The 16953-nt window shown below is 39.2% G+C and overlaps 1 protein-coding gene across 1 annotated transcript in view; it reads left to right on the forward strand.

Annotated features, from left to right (window-relative positions):
• The first annotated feature begins 788 nt into the window (after positions 1–788).
• Positions 789–16953, forward strand: part of zc3h3 (zinc finger CCCH-type containing 3) — a 62261-nt gene continuing 46096 nt past the window's right edge. Inside the window, exons 1-3 of the mRNA XM_007541008.2 lie at positions 789–896; positions 2499–3861; positions 4674–4846. Coding sequence (XP_007541070.1) covers positions 851–896; positions 2499–3861; positions 4674–4846 — 1582 coding nt within the window. The 5' untranslated portion in view covers positions 789–850. The remainder of the gene's footprint in view (positions 897–2498; positions 3862–4673; positions 4847–16953) is intronic.

Here is a 16953-nt window from a genome sequence, read left to right on the forward strand (position 1 = left end):
GCCCTCTGTGAGGTCTTACAGGCAAGAAACAACAACAAGGCCCTGAGGGGATTTCCATGGTTGCTTAGGAACAATTTTGTGTGTGGGTCCATTTTTGCTTCCTCCTCTATGTTGACTGGGAACAACCATGTTATTTACTTGCTGTTTTTTTTTTCTACTTTCAGGAGTTTTGTTATCCTTTCCACTGCTTCACTTGACTACTTTTATTTAGACCTGACCAGTTAACTGCAAGTGTCGGCAAATTGTTCTGCAGTACAAACTAATAAGTGCCCAATAAATAGTGTGCTTGTATCTGTTTTAAAAATGCAAATTGGCCACTGTTTGGTAAAAAAAAAAAAATAAAATAAATAATATGAGCTATAATTTAAAATAATGAAATCTAAAAGATTTCATTATTTTACAAAGCTCAAAATATCTCATACAAAGAAAATATTATGAGCCGTCTGATTATTTTATTTTGTAATTAAAAAAAGCAGCATTTGAATGTTCCTTCAAAAATAACGTTTTTATTTTCTGAAGCTCTTCATACAATTGAATATCAAATATAATTTCTTTTTAATAATTTAAATGTTTGCACATTTATGATTTTGACAGATGTTTGGAACTGTAGAGAGAAATATAAAGTTTGAAAACAAGAACAAGCATTTTTGCAAAAGAACCTACTTCATGGAAATTACCTAGGTTTTTTTAAAATAACATTTCTGCCTCAGCCCCTTTTCCCCAAAAACGACAATGACGCCTGCAAGTCAAAAATGAGAGCAAAAAAGCTCAGTAGACTTTGGACTCTGATTGGCAAAGACAATGTACGTCATCTGTAAGGATCTGACGTTGAGGCGCATCGGACGTAAACATGGAGGAAAGAGAAGCGCTGAAGAGGCAGATTGAACTTCTACAAGGTGTTTTTCTGTTTTTATCAATGTCAGCTATTCTGTGTTATACCAGCGAGGGAGAAAACCTTTTTGCTCTTGTGTATTTTCCTAAGTCAGCCGTGTGTAGGGTTGAAAACCTTTCTTTCGGATAATTTAGAGGCAAACGTTAACCGTTAGCTTCATGTTTGTGTTAAGCTTTAGAACTTTAACGTCACTGAAATCAAGTGCAGGAAAAAAAAAATACATTCAATTAACGTAAATTGTTAAGGTAAACGTCTTTTTAAATACTTCTAAGTTGATTTGATGTGTTGATGAAACAAGCAGGACATTTTCTTCTGGAGAATGATGGAATTTTAAGCAGACGTTAACATTAAAACCAACTGGTAGAAATTACATCTTCTTTCAATATTACGGTTTGACATCAGGACATAATAAAAAAAAATGGCGCCTTCGAAGGTTCTAACATTGTTTAAATCAAAGCAGGTTCCTCTGTTATTTTTCTACAACAAAAAACAAAACTAAAAGCCAAATTAATACTTCCTGCTCAGATGTGATTAAAAGTCAAATGTACTGGAATAATCATAATCAATGTGACCACCTGTGTACGAGCAGGGGTTTTGATTCGTTATTGCTTTTGCAGCTGCAAAAGTGCTGAAATGACAGCAGTTTTCTGGTATGTCAGGAAGTTGAGTACAGAGATCGGATGGAACATTTAGTGGCATGGTGGACTGGAATATCCCAGCCAACTCCCTGAGAGTCAACTGGTCTCAGTAAGTTAAATGTTAAACGTCATAAGACTATAAAAAAACAAGTAAAACTTGTTTAAAAGGGATGAAAAAGAAAGCTTTTTCTTTCATTAAAGAAGATAAAATAATGACTTAGGTTTACAACGTTTCTTCTGAATACACAAAATAGTTCTTGAGCAATTTCCTTTTGATGGGAGAGACCACCATGTTCATCTTCACCTTGATTTAAACTATCAAATCCAGTGTTATTAGCGTGATGACCTGGACTAGTTTTGCTGTCACTGAATCACCTACAAACTTGCTATGCAAAAGTAATCTAGAATCAAATATGAGGCCAACTGTGAGAGCTCAGGCTCAAACAGCACTGACTCATCAACAGGACAAAAATAACAAATCCAACATTACTAATTTAAAAAAAAAATATATTTCATGTTAGATTAAAAATATCTAACTTGATAAAGACCAGATCACTTCTATGATGCCGATATGGTAAACCGTGGAATAGAAAGAAGGTGTGCTTTGTTTTTACAATGACTGTATGTTGGCAAAATAACGACTCCTTCACAAATGTTCTTGTCGCCAAACACATTTGCACTCCAGTTCTATCACTCATGGATGGCTCCATTAACTGTTTCCAAACCCATATTGAAATTTGGAGAACTTTATATTTCAACCAAATATACAGATTTTTGAAGTTGGAGGACCTGTTTCTGTATCTTGTTTGTTACTTTACCATCCAAGATTTTAGCTTTGTCGTCAAAAAGGCTGTTTGTGTCAGTTATTTTCCTCTGTTATTGTGTGTTTTTTATTTTATTTTATTTTTTTTATTTTAAGCATCTAATGAATTTTATAACTAAATCAGAACAATTTTTTAAATCCTCAGATCTTATCAATAAGCATAAGAGCGTCCATGGAGATGCACCGGTTGCTGCAGCAGAGCGGAGGCAGCCTGAGGTTTCAACAACAGCCAGAGGTTTCAGCACGTCTGCTGTCCATCCTCACATCGCCACAGGGAGGCCGTATGCTCCTCAGAGCCGTGGAAGTTGGAGGAAGACATACTCTCTGAGGAACAACTTCCCACAGTCGACAGTACCAGTACCCTCAGCCGTTCCCTCCACTTCCCTTCATCCAGCTACCTCCCAGTATGGAACTAGCAGCACCTTTTCAGCAATCAGCAGCACAGGGCGTGAACCTAACTCCCAGGCTGCTACTTCTTTGTCAGGGAATCTTACGCAGAAGAAAGCGGGAATTACAGTCAGGAAAACTGGAGTGAGTGGAGCAACAGCAGAACGATTTAACACACTTTCTGAACGGCACGGTTCAAGTTCAGGTAGCACCAATATCCAGCCAGATGCGCAAAAGGCTGAAAACAGGCTCGTCATTCTGCCAGCAGAGAAAACTGAAGCGTCATTCAAAGCTCCCGCTTCTGTTAATGCCAACAGGTTAACAAGTTCTCAGAGCAAGATTCAAATACAGAACAAACTTTCCCTGAACAAGAAAACTGGCCCAGAAACTTGCAAGACTACTAATTCTCCAACCTTACCTTCTCTTTCCAAAGAATCAAAACATTCACCAGAGACCCTTCATGGCCAGGTTAATGCACCATTTCTAAAAAAATCCAAGTTCACCTGGGTGAAGAGTCAGACTGTGAGCTTGGAGCCCAAAGCAGCCGGCTCTGTTTCCGTATCGATGAGCAGAGTCACAGCCTCTCAGACATCTGTCCTCAAAGCTGCAGCAACTGCTGGGAGTCCGTTATCAGGTGGATCAAGTAAGAAAACGCCTCCCAGGAAGTTTCCTCGAAAGCTCAGTCCTGTCACCGTCGCCCCCAAGACTTCAAAGTACAGATGGGTTTCTTCCTCAGGAGTCCAAACTAAGAACCAGCGCAAGCCTTTGTCTCCCAAAGCCCTGATTAATCCTCAGAGAGATGTTGCCAAGAAACTCAAACCAGCCTCTACACCCTCTGGAAAGCCGAAGAGGGGAATCACAGCTTCTTCTGCCAGCTCAACACACATGAGTCGTTACCGTTGGAAGGCCGGAGGTCAGACTGCAGCCGGGTCGGTGACAGGAACGACACCAGTGGCTCGTCGTAGATCCGCCTTCCACTGGACAGCAGAGAAAAGCAACAAAGGGCTGAAAACGGGACATCCTTCTCCAACTGTCCCTCAGAGGGCGTACCTTCGCTCTTCCTCCCCTGCTGGGTTCAAGCTCCGCAGCAGAATGAAAATTATCAGGAAGTCTGGCAGCAGGTACATTTACACACACTGATTCACCCAGTTATCATTACTGATCTGATTTTTACCAGTTAAGCTTTTTGCATTTTTTTTTTACCAGAAGGTGGCAGCAAAGAGTTTTATAGGTGCATCTCAATGAAGAAGAAAATAAATGCATATCAGTATTACAATTTAAATAGTGAAACTAATATATTTTATAGATAGTGACGTAAGAATTTATTTGTAATCATATAGATGGCGTGGCTTTGAGCTGCTGAAATATTAAGTTTTCAGAAATATAATCTCATATAACACCATTAAAAGCGATAACATGCTGACAAGCTTTATGCAGATGCAGATTTCCTTTTCAATAAGGCTTGGCACCTGCACACACTGACAAAAGTATCCGTACCTGATGGTGTCCATTTTATCACCGCGCATGATTGGACAGCAAACACGTCTGACCTAAACCTCACAGAGAATCCAGAGTGTTAAAAAGAGGAAGATGAGAGACACCAGAGCCAACTATGCAGATGAGCTGAAGGCTGCTATCAGTCTTCCTGAAAACCTCAGCAAAAGACATTTCCGTACAAAATGCCATGTAATCTGTTTTATGTAATGTTCAAATTTTCCATGAAGCTGATATTTGATTTTTTCCCCCCTTATTTGAAAACATAATTTTAAAAATGTGCAGAAATAAACAAATGAAATATGTCTGTCATTCTGTGTTACTAAGGCATACTTGTATTATTTTGCTGCTCTTTATGTTCACCAGTTCTGTTCTTTCTTTGTTCTCTTCTTCACCTTAAAGCTTTGTTCTCTGTTCTGCTTTCTTACTCTATCCTCAGTGTCGCTGCGTCAGAGAAGGCGAGCAGTCCGGCTACAGGAAAGTTTCCCCTGCGTAGTCGAATGTACTCCTTCACCAGGAGTCCTGCTGGAGTTCGGAGGACGCCTTCCAGGGAACTGGTCTGCTTTGGCAGACACAAGTTGAGGCGTCTCTCCCCGACCTCGTCAAAAGCAAGTAAGAAACACACATCAGTGCTTCAAGGATGAATTGATTTGTAGATATTGAGCAGTTATCTGCAAAATAATTCATGGACATTGGTCAGAGTGTGTTGGGTTTTCATAGTTTAGTTGTCCTTTTCTGCTGGGTAAAGTGGCTTTAGAACTACTAACTAATGTCTAGCAATTATTTTACATTTCTAAATCTGCATTTTTTTTTTCTTCCACTTGTTTTCTAAAGGTTTTAAAATGTGGTCTGTTGTAACAGATTATTAGGGCCAATGCAGACAAAAGAAAAATAAATGACTGCCGTCAGTGAGATATATTACTGCCAAAAAACTAAGAATTTTGTAAATTAACAAGAAAAAGTAATACATTTACATAATTTTGTGATGATTAACGCTTTATATTTCTGATAGTAAAACTATGATTTTTTTCTGTTATGATAAAATTAGAAATTTGTAAGAGGAAAAGCTCAGAAGTTTTCTGAAATTATAAACTCAGACATCTGTGACAAAAAGCGACAGAAGTCCTCTGGTAAATTTAGGAGATGCACATCTGGATGTTTTCCAAAGTGTAAGTGCTACATCCTGGCTCTTTTCCTGTATCAGAACTATAATGTCAAAACAAATTCCTGACTTTGCAATGTCCGAGAATTCCCTAAATTTAATATCATAAATGCATTCCTTTAATTATATAGAATTGTATATTCTTTCTCACAAGTTTATGACTTTCTGAGAGAATATCTAAAAAAATTTTCCTTGAAAATACATGAAATTATAAAGAAAAAGTTTAGTTTTTTGACAGTTATTTATTCCTCCTATGTCTATTTTTTATTTTTATTTACAGTGGTCCTAATTTTCTGTCATATAAATAAGAAGAGACTTTTACTTGCTTCTGTGTTCTGCATGCGATTGGTGACAATTAGTATAAGATGGTGTTTAAGTTTATTTGTCGAACCACTTCTGACAGCACCGGGTCTGCTCAGGATAGAGCTGCGAAAAATCCAAGAAATGCTTTGAATCAATCAATAATTCCCACAGACTCTCTGCTTTTACTGGTGGTTCAGTCCTGCCAACTAGGATTTTGTGGCTCATTTGTCTTCCTCCAGCTGACACAATTATGCTACAGTGTATTGTAAAAGTCTTATTCATTTTTCAGTCAAACACGACTGTCATTTGACTGATTTCTGTTTTAATTTTAGTGTTGTGCACATGCTGAGAGGTGCACCATTAATTTCCTTCCAAATGTTTTGGTTAGGGACTGTGGCTGATGTTGTTTTCTAGCACAGCAGTTTGTCACGTCTGTGTTCCTCATACCTGCTCCGTGCTTGGTTCCACATAACGGTTTTGTTCAGTGTTAAACACTTTCTCCTGTAGTTTAAGTTGGTTATCCAGGTGTGGATTAGAACATTATGCCATTTTCTGCCTTCGTAGTGCAGAGAATTTTGATGAAAATGGGACAAACTATTTGGAAGCATAATTAAAGCCCATACATGGCAACAATTTAATGGTAATAGATTTAGATTTCACTTGCAATTTCCAAGGTAGAGCTAAAGTAAAGGCTATGTCCTTTGGAGTGCTTTGCGATCTCAGTATCTGTGCATATTGAAATTACAATAGAGATTCAATAAATTTTGAAGTCCCACCATTTTTACATAAACCAAATAAAAAGACACATTTTTTTTTGTTTCTCGCTGACGGAACTTAAATCAGACCAAACTTATTTTGTTTTAGGCCCTTTAGAATGTTCAGAATTATTTATTTTTGTTAAATATCACAAAAAATGATATAAGTAATATGTAAGAGGTTTATTTATTTTGTCTTGAAAATCAGAAGTTTACATACACAGTGATTTATACTGTCTTTTTAAACAACGAGGGGAAGCCCAGATGATGATTTCATGCATTTAGTAACGTCTGATACTAAATGCTGACTAATTTTAGTTAAATGGAGACATTTAACTACATGCTGGCTAAAGCTGGTAAGACAGTGTCCTTATCCACAGTGAAATGTGTTCTGTACCAACATGAACTGAAAGGCCACTCAGGATGCAGGAAGTCACTACTACAAAAAAATAAAAACATGAAAAAGCCAGATTTCAGGTTGAACGCGCACACAGAAACAAAGACCTTCATTTTGGACTCATGTTCTGTCTTCTGATGAAACTGAAGTGGAACTGTTTGGTCATAATGACATTTGGAGGAAAAACAGGGACATTTATGAGCCTGAGGACACCAGCCTAACAAAATGTGACATATGGGGGTGATAGCATCATGTTTTAGGGCTGATTTGGTGCAGAAAGGATTGACTCCTTGGTGCTTTGATGTCCTCTGATTGGAGTAACTAAGGCGACCATTGAATATGACCAATCATTCCTGTTTTATTTTGGCTTTTTGTCTAATAAATGAGCCGTATGTGTGTTTTGAATGTTTTTTTATTTACTTTTAGTGCGGTTCACCTTGTGATTCAGTGGTCAAAGAAGACAACACTTTCGTGGCTTTAATATGAAGTCTTTCAACAGCTGTATTCTCAGTAGATTTTAGGAATTATGTAATCCTTTAGATTATTTTACAAAGATAAAGCAGAACATGGATAATGGGTTCAACCTGTAGTGTTGTGACTAGTGAGAATTCAAATATTTTCTAAAGATTAATATGTGTTACAGATATTAATGTCCATCAACCCTTCTCCTTTTTTTGATTGTTTCCCTACATGTCACTTTCTTTCTTTTATGTTTTTTTTTGGTATTTTTTGCTTTTTGTTCTTTTATAGTATTCTTTAGGATAAATACACTATGTTTTGAGAACCATATTTTGAGTCTACTCCAGTAGAGGGCAGCAAATCGCATCCACATGCTGCTTGTGAAGGCTTTGCAGGGCCTGCTGTCACAGAAGAGGCTTACAGACAGCGTGTAAGAGGAGCAGGGGGTGGAGTGTGGGGGGGAGGGGTGTTAATTGATTGCCCAATTCAGCCGTGATGGCGAACAAGTGCCGATAGCGGGTAATTTGCAGAGGTGGAGGCGAGCGGCGCCGCCGCTATCAAGCCCTGGCACCACTCTCCCTTCAGCAGATAAAAAGGAGCTAATGCATAATTATCCTTTTGCAAATTGGATTGTTTTAACGAACTGTAGAATATAGGCCTAACCTGATGGAAAGCAATCATTGTTTTTACAGCCCCCCCCTCCTCCTCCCTCGGTCTCTCCCTCCGTTGGCCCCTCCAACCCTCTGGTCGTTCTGCGCGCACCCTGCACGCCTCATGCCCATCTTGGTGTAATCTCCAATTCTCAGTGAAGTCAGAAGACATTAGAAAAGCCATCACTATTAACATTAGGCTTTATTCCTCCTCACGGCTCTCTGTCGATCAGCCTGACTCTCTTAACGCTGCCTGGATTCTTTCAGACTCCTCCTGTTTTCCGTCTCTCACCCTTAATTTTTTCTGCCTGCTTTTTTTTTATGCCTTACAAACAACCTAAATGGCATGCAGCGGGGACATGTGCATCTCTAATTAAAGATGGGTGTTAAGACTCGAAAGAAGGAAAGGTGGAGCAGGGTTGAGTGAAAAGGAAGATGGAGCGAGGGAAGCTGCGCGTAGCCGTCTGCACCTCTGATAAGAGCCGCTAATAAAGAGCAAATTGAATTACTAATGATGGGAAGCAGAGTCCCTATAGATGAGCCCGTTAAAAAACAACCTTATGACCACTCACACATGCATGATAATACACTCACAAACAATGTTTCTTAATTTCCTCCTCAATGACTAGTTTGAGCCTTCTTGGCCACGTTAACGGGGGAGGTGGCGTTCTGAGGTGCTTGGTTATCTCTGGTTTAATTTAAAGAGGGCATAAACCCAAGAAAGCAGTTGGGACCGTAATGAATCGAGGTGTGTGTGCGTGTGTGTGTATATGTGTGTGTGTCTGTGGTACCATGTACCCAGAGGCATCCATGGGGCCCAGATAATCAAATAAAGCAGATAAATGTCAGGAATGGACAGAAGACGGTGAAGAAGAGTGCTGAGCCGTGCGGCTTCAGGCCCCGTGTGACAGCTTTCTGGAGCGTTTTAGCTCTCTATCTGAACTCTTTCCGTCACACAGCACGTCTCTCTACTCACTGTTGCTGTCTTTGCTGTGCTGATAATAACCCTTAAGCCTACTTCTGAATATCACTTTTCACATTGCCACCTTTTTTACGACATAAAAGCTAATCAGGCTTTCAGATTTATATTTCTGGACAGTTATTAGTTGTGCAACCCATAAATCTGGTCTGAGTGGAAGAGTCGCAAGAAGAAATCCATTGTTGAAAGAACGTCAGAGGAAGTCTTCTTTGGAGTTTACCTCAAGCAAAACGGGACACAGCAAACATGTGGAAGATGGTGCTCTGGTCAACTGAGAGTCGACCAACACTGAAGCCCATGCAGAAAACTATGTGTGGGCAACTTACACATTGATCACACCATCTCCACCATAAAACATGACAGTGGAAGCATCATGTTATTGGAGTGCTTTTCTTCAGCAATAGCTAGTCAGAGTTTATAGGAGTATGTGCGGAGTGCGTTGGGCTGAGCAAACATTTCAGACTCTCGATCTGTAAAGCAGGTAGAGAAAATTTGAAAAAATTCAAGGATGTGAATGCCTTTAAAAGATGCTGTGCCTGGCTTTTACAGCCGGATGTTGTATTGTTGAAAGGCGATCAGCTCATCAGCAGGATTAGTCTTCTTGGTGTGCGCAACTGGATGAGTGCTGACCAAAACAGCCATGCACCTCCTTCAAACTGTCTCGGTACGCTTCCAAATTAACTCCTTAACTGTTTGTTTAAGGTGTGAATTATGATCTAACATCGATCTGATACAGCTACCACGTGCACGCTTCAGGTATGTGTTGCATTGTGGGAGCAATAGTTGCGTTTCTTTTTTAGCATTAATACCCTTTGCAATTTTCAAGATATCTTCTCAAAATTATTTGTTAGACTTCTCAGATAATTTTTCTGCAAATAAGATACTTTTAATGTAATTCAAAACACAGTGAGCAAACTACAGGCGTGGAAGACACCCTCAGACATCTTTCACCAATAGCACTTTAAAGGTTTTTTTTTTTTTTTGGAAGTTTGGAAAACCTCCAAAGAGAGGCATCTAGAAGACATCCTTTTCAGATGTTTGTGTTTGGCTGACTCTGTGACGCTTTCAGCTTTAGCTTATGAACACGCTGCCCGCTCCAACATGACACCATGGAGCCGATTACCACCACAAAAGAATCTTCGCTCCTCACCACCGCCTCTCTTTCCTTCACGGATCCTGTTGCCGTGCCTGCAGCGATCCCATTTATTTTTCTCATAAATCATGAGAGCTGCTTTGCTTTGCTTTGCAAGGAAGCCCATCTCTTTGACATTTTCCACTTTCCTCTGTGATGTATCCATGCATTCTGCTGTATGTCAGATACATGCAGACATGTTGGGGTGATATCTGCAGCCACATTGTGTTGCCTTGTTGTGCTTTAAAACTCCATGATGAACAAGTTTATCTCAAACTCTGCATGTGATCAATCAGTAGATTTTTGTTGGTGTTGTTTTTTCTGTCGTAAGGTGATATAACCAGGATGTCCCATGTAGAAATTGCATATATTTATATGTGTACCGAGATGATGTGTCAGGATGTTTATAGCAGCTACTTCAAGGTTTCTTTTTTTATTGTGACATAAAGTTGAAGACTTCAAATTTTATTCCCATCAATCTTGATAAAACTTGATTTGATGTTGAAGCTGTCTGAAAAATAGTTTATATGTGCACTGAAATTCAAAGGGGCAAAATCTTGATTTTCCCCATTGCATGCATACTTTTATGCATAATCAGATCAATTTATGTTCTGATGCATAAATGGGTATCATCTTGCAATTTGTTTATTTTCTGTTCTAATCTTCTACATCTATAAAAAAAAAATTCTCCTTTGTCAAAGAATCTGAATAGGCCTCTACAAACCTTATGATTGCACTTTTATTTTAAACATAATATGAACATGTGTGTATCCCACCTTCCACCTTCCTTAATGTCACTTCTGTTTTCTCATACCTGTTTCACAAACTTTATAAAGGAGTAGCTTGAACAAGAAGGGATTAAAGGAGTTTGTACAGCAGCAGCTATTACATGTCCCTGCTGACTGATTATTTAAAAAAAAATCCTTGCAGCCAGTGTGTTCTAAGTCTGTGACTTGTGCAACTCCTCACTGTTTCCTTTTTTGACTTTGTCTTGGCTCAGCAGCCATTTGTTTATTTTTGCTTGTTTATTTGCATCACTCTCTGGTTCACACTTGATCCAGTTTCTCCCACTTTTCCTTCACACTGCGACCACTTGTCCTGTAGTCTGGTTTCACTGACTCACTGTCCCACATTTACACTCCCGTGCATGTCCGTGCACATTCTCACACACAGACTGAGCCAGCCTACAGAGGACTAATACAGCTCTGTTGAACCAGTTGCACACGACTCCAGTTGCTGTGTGCATGCTTAAAGCAACGCTGTATTGTATCAGACCTGCATAAGTCGATTAATTTTGATCATTTGTGTGAATGATGGTTCCATCAGCTGTTTTTTGGCATGGGGTTCTCTAAATGCCATTCCTGGTCGTATTATCGGTTGGTCGAAAACACTCGTACACATTCTGCTCATTCCTGCTCACTTTCTCAGGCTCTCTGTGTCAAACAGGTGGAGGTCTGCCTTCTCTTTCTGGCCACGGCCGTCGCCCACTTCCTTTCTCTTTGTGTCTGTCACCATTTGTCTCTCTCGCACATGCTCCCCATGACATGTGCGCCCCCACACACGCGACAAACCACATATTCAGTTTGGTAACATTGCNTTTTTTTTTTTTTTTGGTTTCTTTTCTGAAAGCACTCTCAGAACCGAGGCAATATTGATGTAACATGAGAACCATGTCCAAGGGCAGAGAAACCTTAAAATTAGCAACTTCTTAATTTAGGGTCTTAACAGAGATGAATGTCATAACAATATGCAATTTTTTTTTTTTTTTTTTTGGTTTCTTTACATTTTGAACTTTCACACATTACTGTGGATGCGTAATGGAGCACGAACTTCTGCATGCATTAATCCTGGAGGCTCTTATGTTGCATGAATGATTCTGTTTCTCATGTAAGATGATGTGTTGTGCTGGATGGGCTTAGTATAGCTCTCTGCGGTGGTGCACTGTAACATTTGGCATTTTGATTAACCTCTCAAGACTCAAGGGGCCATGCATGCCAGTGAGCCGAACACTGCACCTTCTCAACTGTGTCTGAGGTCTCTCCGCCTCCTCTGAGCGGCTATCAAACTGTCAGCTGGCCATAATTAAAATTTGACTCATTTGAGCTCAACACGCTGTTCTTCCACTGTGCACCAACTCTGTTGCACTGGGGGGAAGTTCTTAACTTGAATAATTTTCTCAAAAAACATCTGTCGTTTGGCATTCATAGTTTTTATTTCACCATTTAATCTGTGTTTTTTTTTTCTTGACTGAACTCCCCGATCATCTTATGTGTCTTCAAGAGGGGAAAGATCATGCGTGTTGAGGGGGGTGGCCGGCATGTGTTGAAATGTGTAATCAATACTATTGAGTACAGAAACTTGACCCTGAGATGATAGTGACTCGTTCCCAGTTAAGGAGGTAAATGTTTTCTTGGTATCCAGAGGAGTGGCCCACGAGTCAAGCTGTCCGAATAAATCAGAAACCTAACAGGACGCAGGCAGAGGCCTCTAATTATTTGAGAACACATGGCAGGCAACATGTGTCGCTTATTGGTAAATGGCTCAGCTGCCAAGAACTTCCCATTACTGGACTGGCGGATCCACAATTCCTCAAAATTGTCATCACTGAACATCTTCTGCCTGCATCCTGCGATTAATTATTTAATTAATTAATTAAGTGCTTAATTTAATAAACGAAAGCGTTCAATTAAGAACTTGATCCACTTTGCTGTTGTATTTTACCTCTGAGCTTTCTTCCCCTTGTGATGTAGCCCATTACTGCAATTTCTGTGTCATATTTTTGTTTGTTTTTGTTTTTTCAACAACAGCTAATCTAGTGGTAGAATCTTATTCTATATACATTATATAGAATAATAATACCTCAAGATCGTTTGTACGCTTCGTTCATTTTACACTTTTAATTTTAATAGTAAATGCAGACATGCGCAGACACAAAGATTTTGGTAAGGTCACCCATCCCCAGCTGTTGCAAACAAAAACAGACTGATTAGACACAAAACATGAAACTGGTTAATAGTTTTATAAATTCAAAAAATAAATGGTGATTATGAAATCATTTACTATTTAGAACTTCTGTGTAGGTGGTACTTATTACATGAAGATGTGTGTGTTTGTTCTGGTAATGGGGAGGGGAAAGTCAGAGGCCATTCGTTGCTGCTTCATAAATCTCTACCTTTTGTCAGCTAGAGGGCCTGCTGGTATCGGTGCCCGGCCCCTATCCCTGCGACCCTGTGACAGTAACCCAATCTGAGCAAGCTCTCCTCCATATGTCTTCACACGCTGACGTGTTTCCATAATAATCATCTGGAGGGGGGGCGAAGGGTGGACGTTTACATGGGAAGACCGTCTAAAGAGCTCCTGGCATTTTATTCTTGTTCCACACATCAAGTGCTTATAAGCACTAACAACGTGATTCAAGATCAGTAAGTTCATATACTTTTGAGGAAGCCCTCTAGAAAAAAGCTGCTCAATTAATATTTACAATTGAGAGGAAAGTGCTTAAGAAATTGAAGAAACAAACTAAAAAGTGCCTCTGGGTTAGTTATTTGCACATTATATAAACACTCCATTTTATTATAATATTCAAGTTGCAGCTGATCTGCCTGCAATAACAAGTAAAGCTAAATGGAATTAAAATTGTAACAAATTCTAATAAAAAAATAAATAAAAAAAAACTGCAATGCAGCCATCAGAGTAAATGCATTTAATCCTGCACTATAAAGTTTCATGCATCTAATTCAGTCTCACTTATTATAATAGTCTCTCTGACTGGATCATCCCAGCTATCTTGAGCTGTGTGACTGAGGTTCCTGTTTGGTCACAATACAATTCAGGCGTAAAAATTGCTCTTTAAACTAATGAGTGAAGTTTTTAACAGGATACACAAACTGTATAAAATTTCAAAACTAATGCCAACAATGCGTGCGCTGCATGCGTTGGAGCCAACTCTTGTGTAGGTACTGTACAACCAAACTATGATCAGCACCTCCTGGTTATAAACAACAACGCGTCAACCTCCAGGCAAATTAACAGGAGTCTTCTAGTTACCTGATCATGTTAAGTATTGAAATTATTCCAGAAACTGCGCCTTGAAATTGTAGCAGGTCTTAACTGTAGCTTGCAGCTGATGACTTGTTAACAACTTTACAGGAACAAAAAGGGCAAGGAGTGTGTGTAATGTTGCATAACTGGGTTTCATTTCACTTCAGTGCCCCGAAATACAACAGAATTTAAACAGCTTCAAGTTTTATTCAGATACGATTCTTGTTTGACAGCAGACTACATCAGTGGAGCATCTTTGGCTATTCTACCGCTCAGTATGTTAAAAAGGTTGTAATTATTAGTAACATGTAGAATTGTGCAGATCTTTTCTGTTTCTTTTCATCACATATTTTCTGATAAGATGATGTCGTCACAATACAGCCACTCTACAACAATATGTGTTATTTTAGCTGATTGTCCAGACTCTCAGCTAATGAAGTATAAATGAGGTACAGACCCACCTTAGCCTTACTATTTCATAACTTCTTTTGTGACCCTGATTTAGTTGCATGTCCTCCAATAACTCTCCGTCTCCACCTGGCTCTCCACTCAAGCCACAGAGCCAGGCTGTGGGTCATGCCCCCAGCCTGCAAAGAAACCTGATGCTTCATCATCTTGAGCTTTTTCTTTTCCCTGCCTTTCCAACTTTCCATTTCTGTCATGCTGGCCTGGACATCTGAACCCCTTTTGGTCCCCTACCACTGCTATTCCGGTCTTGGTCAGTTATTCCCTGAACCCCACTGACTGCTTTCCTATCAGAGCTCTGGTCCCATCCTTCCAAGTATCTTAGTAACAGTGGTTACCACTTGTTATGTTTTTTTTGTTTTGTTTTGGGGAGGTGTGGGGGGGGGGGGGGTTGTATCAGTTTATGTAGTTTTCCTTCTNGTAACAGTGGTTACCACTTGTTATGTTTTTTTTGTTTTTTTTTTTTTTTTTTTTGGAGGGTGGGGGGTTGTATCAGTTTATGTAGTTTTCCTTCTCTTGAGGAAAGTTGGGTTTTTGTGTCTTTTGAAGCCACTTCTGTATTTGAGTAGTCCCCCCCAACCTTTATTGGCATTTGAACCTCCTAAATTTGATTCTCCAGCTCGCCTCTACATGTATGACCTTTTTGTTTACAAGCAGACTGATTGCCTTCCAAAGCCAACCATAACCTTCCTTCAGATGTCCTCCAGCTGGAACCATTAGAGACAGTAATATTAGACCTAAGCAACAGGTAATTAAGCCAGACAAACCTGACCAGTCTTGACTGATGAATCAATGTCTTCCCAAACTGTCTTGATTTGCTTTTCCATGACCTGGATTTATGCCAAAAACAAATTATGTTATATTCAGTAATATAACAGATAATGATAAATAAGTAGATTCTACTACATTTTAATTTGAGCCAGGTAAGTTTGGACACTTGACTAAATCAAACACAAAAACACTTTGGAGCATGACGTGGTGAACAAATATGTAAAAAAAACAAAAAGAAAAACATTCTTCATAAAAGTTACATGCTGCAGCTTTAAGAGCATAATCATTTATGTACATATTGTTGACAACTTCGAATTTACCATTGACATGTGTATCCACCTAAACTCATAGCCTGGGCAAAACAAACATTAAACATCACTCCATATTTTTAGTCTTTCAGTTAATGGGGGTCTTATGTTAGAATTTATCACAATAAATCATAACTCTTGTCATATAATCTCTTGAAAACGACAAGCGTTAATATAATTACCCATTCCCAGCACCTGGTGGTCTGTCACATGAAATTTTAACAAAATCCACAGGTTTCTTATTGCAAGTGTGAAAAAAAAAACAGGTAACTATAAAAGAGTGTGAATATTTGCAATGCACCAGAAATTAATTATGTTCTTGTTCTTCCTTTGGTTCCTGTAGGATTTTTTAAAAGGATATCTGACATAAGTCACTTTAAATTCCAGTCCAGTAACATTGAAGTGATTGAGTTTTAGATGTGATTGCCCTTTCCGTTAATCATTGGGCAATGGAGAAATATAAATCTGGTTTACTCTTCTCTATTCCATCAGTACAATTAAGTTTTTTTTTGTTTGTCTCTCCATTTAACCTGTAGTAGTCTGCTCCTTCCTTCAGGGCCCATGTTAGATTTGTTTGTGGTACTTATTTAATAATGGATGATTGTTTGTGTTTGTCAGTCAAAACACTTTAAGGCAGCTGCTAATTCCTGCAAGGCTTTATTGATTAACCATGTTGGGTGCAGATTGTTTTATAGCCAGATAGGAGCAGAGGATCCCCCTCCAATCATTCCGCTTCCAAGCACCTTCAGGGCCTGCTCCTCTTGTCGGAAGTTCTTCCCTTTCTCTGGTTGAATAATTAATGTTCCGCCTATTTAATTAGTTAGATTTACTCTAAACAGAAGCAGAGTAATTGAGTCTACTGCTCTTTTTTTGTGACTGTTGAATGCACAGAGAAGCAGCTCACTCCCCTGCTGAATGCTGCTCCTAAGATTTACTCCTGCTCTCTGACATGGCTGTCAGTGAGATGGCATTAGCACTGGTGGCATTTGTGGTAGTAGAATAACCACTCTACTACCACTTGCAGCGCTGGATGCTGAAGTTTCCCGCCAGCAGGGTTGGCATGGAGAGCCGAGCTGAGAGCTGCAGATGTCATGTTAACAGCTACCATGGGCCAGAACAATAAAAAAATGTTGATCTGCTTAAACAGCTAAACACAACACTGTTGCATTTATGACATTTAGATTGAACCATTGCCACAGTGACTTATTTTATCTTCTGATATGATGACCCTGCATTGCATTACACATCAACTTAGAACTGAAATATTTCAACTAAGATAATCTTTTTTGCCTAATTA

Source organism: Poecilia formosa, unplaced genomic scaffold (genome assembly GCF_000485575.1).
Source record: "Poecilia formosa unplaced genomic scaffold, Poecilia_formosa-5.1.2 Scaffold10, whole genome shotgun sequence".
Taxonomy (NCBI): Eukaryota; Metazoa; Chordata; class Actinopteri; order Cyprinodontiformes; family Poeciliidae; genus Poecilia; species Poecilia formosa.